General features: G+C 35.2%; 1 protein-coding gene across 1 annotated transcript; it reads right to left on the bottom strand.

The window, feature by feature from the left end:
• Positions 1-445: 445 nt before the first annotated feature.
• PIG-X (Phosphatidylinositol glycan anchor biosynthesis class X) lies at positions 446-2,751 on the bottom strand. The gene is made up of 5 exons (XM_028308965.1): positions 2,500-2,751; positions 2,121-2,268; positions 1,498-1,652; positions 1,032-1,185; positions 446-660 (listed from the first exon to the last, which is right to left on the bottom strand). Exons 1-5 carry the CDS (start codon positions 2,634-2,636, stop codon positions 505-507), a joined length of 750 nt encoding a protein of 249 aa, XP_028164766.1. The 5' UTR covers positions 2,637-2,751; the 3' UTR covers positions 446-504.
• Between the last annotated feature and the right edge of the window lie 1,191 nt (positions 2,752-3,942).

Genomic DNA, 3,942 nt, shown 5'->3' with positions numbered 1-3,942 from the left:
TTTTTGAGATATCAGCTCTCAAAGTCGTAAAAAGTATGTCCCCCCCCCTCTATTTTTATAACTACGGGGTATAAAATTCTAAAAAAAATAGAGGTGATGCTGGTATTTAACTCTTTCAACGTTTTTTGGTTTGATCAAAGTATCTCTTTTATTTTTTTGGTTGGGTTGATTTAACTGTAATTTTGGTTATATTTGCTGCTACGGAACCCTTTGTGCGCGAGCCCGACTCGCACTTGGCCGGTTTTTTCAACTATTTCTATCCAGCAGTAAAAGAGGAGTAGGCTTTACAAAATGCCCATTTGGCGCGGATTGAGGACTCTAATCGCCTTAAGGAGCCTACACATGTCTCATTCTTTTTTTTCCCTACCAGCGCTTCGAGACAAACATTCACTCTCACTCACAAACAAGGAAGACAAACATTCATTCTCGCTCACTCGCCTTCGTGAGTTGCAAGAACTATACTATTAAACTAAATTACATAAATACTCCAATAACACTAACATATCACAGCGCCCTCTCGCGGCGTTTCGTTTGGTACTCGTGAGCCGCCTGCAGAAGGTAAACGGAACCCATGACGACCACGAGACCGGTTCCAACAGCCACTGTGTAGTAGTGGTCCAAATCCCCCACTGGGACGTCCCATATTAATGGCTCTGTCACCTGGAATGGGACAGCGTGTGAGGTAAATGGAAATTTGGGACGGCGTGGAGCCTGTGCGTTTTTAAAAGCAATTTTTAGGTTTTGTAAATTGTTGTGATACATTGACTAGGCGTTTCTATTTGATATTTTTATGTAAGCTTCTATTGTTACAACCATTTTGTAAAGCTGCCATTAAATTGTTAATCTCGAATACTGTATCAGTAAAATACGTATGTGTTATCAGTAAAATTTTAACAGAATGAAAAAAGAAAAGAGGCATACTGTTAAAATTAATTTCAAAGGATAAATAATAATCCACTGCTTCCAGACAAGAACGGGGATTGCAAGTTAAAAAACATTTACACATAAATTAAAAAAAGCAATTGATTTACCATAGTGAAAGGTATTTGTTTCCAGCTGCATTTCTCCTTCGAGCTTCCGTTGCACAGGAAAGTGTCAGGCGACAGAGCCTTATCGCACACGTCCAACCGTTGATCTGGACACCGGAGGTATAGTTTTGGTGACTTTACTGTATTTCTTGCAGTGCTGCAAAGAATAAACGAAAATATTTCCCTTGAATAATATATTCTTTATAATATTTTCCTTTATACATAGTATTTAATTTTTAAAGCTTCTTAAATTAATAAAACCCAAAGCTTAAGCATACAATAAATGGGCTAAACTAACGAACCATCAATAATCTATTTTATTTTAAACAGAATCTAGTGAAAAACTGATCGTTAAGGTAATTCATTATGTCTAATGATACTATTCCTACCACTGCAACTCTTGTGATAAATAATCAACCAGTGAAAGCCAAGCCATAATAACTAGAAAATCAACAAACAAATAACTTACCCACCACCTTTAACTGCTTTGTGGTATCTAGCATGCACGGGCAACCATAGATACGCCTTGTCCTGTTTGATTCTGCCAAAGATGTACACATTACTCGACTCCGACTCTTCCGTTGGCAGTTCTATGTTAATCCTGTTCTTGGTTACTGCATTTAACTGGAAAGTAATTGGTATAACAGTGTAATAATCAAAACGTGAAGTTTATTTGATATCAATATGCTACAGTATAATAGGCCAATAATCATAAGTAAGTAATTCATAGATTTTCATCGATTTTATGTAGCTAAAGTTGAGCTTGTACCAAAAAAGATACTTAAATTGAATAGAATTTATTCATTTGGTGAAATCATAGTATGACATTGTTGTTATTGAAGCCAAAGGCTCTCCAAGATAATATTAGCTTCTGTACTAAGCATACCAGCAATCATAGTTTTCTTACTTGTCATCATCATCATCATCATCATCATTTTAGCCATAGGACGTCCACTGCTGAACATAGGCCTCCCCCAATGCTTTCCACGTTGATCGATTGGTAACAGCCTGCGTCCAGCGCTTCCCTGCTACCTTTACGATGTCGTCGGTCCACCTACTTGTAATATCATTTATTTTGTTTGTTTGGTTTACCTTTTTAATTCTCCTGAATTCGTTCAACTCATCTGGGTTTGAGTAGACTCCAGGTGGGAGGGGCTGGTCTAGCGCAACTATACAACCTCTGTACAGCCAGATATCTTCTTCTTTATCAGTGTTGAAGACAATCCCATAAGTTATGTTCCTGAAATATTATTTGTTGATCCATTTAATTTGCTAGTAAGTTAGGTATTTATTATTATAAATACTTGCTTAGTCACTTATCATGCATCTCAAAAGATATGGTACAGTTTTATGGTAATTAAAAATAGTTATTTACAATTTAGTTCAGTTTATATTGGACAACTTTGATATTCATTTTGATAGTAAAAAGCGTGTTAAATCTAAACAGGAATAAGAATGGACGATGGTTTACCTGTGAAATCCTTCATTTAGTAGATTTTGTTGCACTTTGATGTTAAAATCACAAGATTTTTTAGCCGAAACATGTGTGGTAAAATACAAACACAAAAACACAATGTTTACGAGGAACCTTGAATGGAGAACACTCATATTGGAAATATAAGCTGTTTACAACACCATTATTATGTGTAATTTATCGCACAATATTATAATACAGTAATTAATGAATAAAAAAGAAATTTAATTTTATCGCACAACAAGCGATAAATTCTGAACGAAATTGTCGGAATTTTTTGACATTGACAGATGGAAATTGTGACAGTTGATTTTTAATCATAGAGAATGTAGACAGTGATCAGAGAAAACATTACTGTAAAGTTTCGCAATCAAAGAAGTCCGTAAAAATATTATAACGAAAAATCATTCATTTTAATTTTTTTTTCATTCATTCATAGGTTTCAATCCCAACTAATATTATAAATGCGAAAGTAACTCTGTCTGTCTGTCTGTCTGTCTGTTACGCTTTCCCGCTTAAACCTCGCAACCGATTTTGATGAAATTTGGCATAGAGATAGTTTGAGTCCCGGGAAAGAACATAGGATAGTTTTTATCCCGGTTTTTGAAACAGGGACGCTGTCATTCTGTGACAGACAAAAATCCACGCGGGCGGAAAGCTAGTTAAATTAATAAAAACGGAAATGTACCAATATTTCTCTTAGCTCTTGCTGAAGTCCTGAAGAAATCAACAACATCCAGTAAAGTTAACCAAATAACATTGTTACGCTGATTGGTTCTAATGCAGTGATGGTTGCTGAGTGAGATTAGGTACATGAGGCCCAACCACAGCAATACCACAGATAATATAATACTAGGCAATACTGTGGCCTTAACATAGTAGCAGCAGCAGTTAGACGAGTAATCTCTGAATCTGGCTCACCTTATGAAACATAATTACAAAAACATGTTAAGTCGCATTTGCGTGAATAAAATAAGTAGGCGTTTTTTTAAGATCCTGAAGGTAAATAAAAAATTGAAGCTGCTAAATATATAAAAACTAAATGAAAGCTTATAACAAATTGCAAGATTTGCAAGTTATGATGTGAGGGTAGGTGAAAGTATTGGTTAGTGTAGCAGTTTTATTGATTTCAATTATATTAATAAACCGCTAAATTAATACAGCAGTAGGTAATATATTTGTCACTGTTTAATACATATTTATTTCTTGCGTATTTTTTACAGCCTAGGGCTCACACGTCTTGCCCCAAGTCTGAGGGATCTAGGGCTTAAAACAAAAGGTACCGTAATGTAAATAATTAACCTATAATAGGTACGTAATAGACGGCCAAAATGTAAATAAATCATGAGGTTTGTTTTGATGTCTTTTATTTTTCGACATTTCAGCTAATTGATAGCGTTTAACGTGCTAGTTAAATTAAACTAAACAGCCATCAATGTG

Source organism: Ostrinia furnacalis, unplaced genomic scaffold (assembly GCF_004193835.3).
Source record: "Ostrinia furnacalis isolate ACB-3 unplaced genomic scaffold, ASM419383v2 OfSCF2576, whole genome shotgun sequence".
NCBI classification, from domain to species: domain Eukaryota; kingdom Metazoa; phylum Arthropoda; class Insecta; order Lepidoptera; family Crambidae; genus Ostrinia; species Ostrinia furnacalis.
The sequence above is the reverse complement of the archived record's forward strand: the minus strand, read 5'-3'. Positions and strand labels throughout refer to the sequence as shown.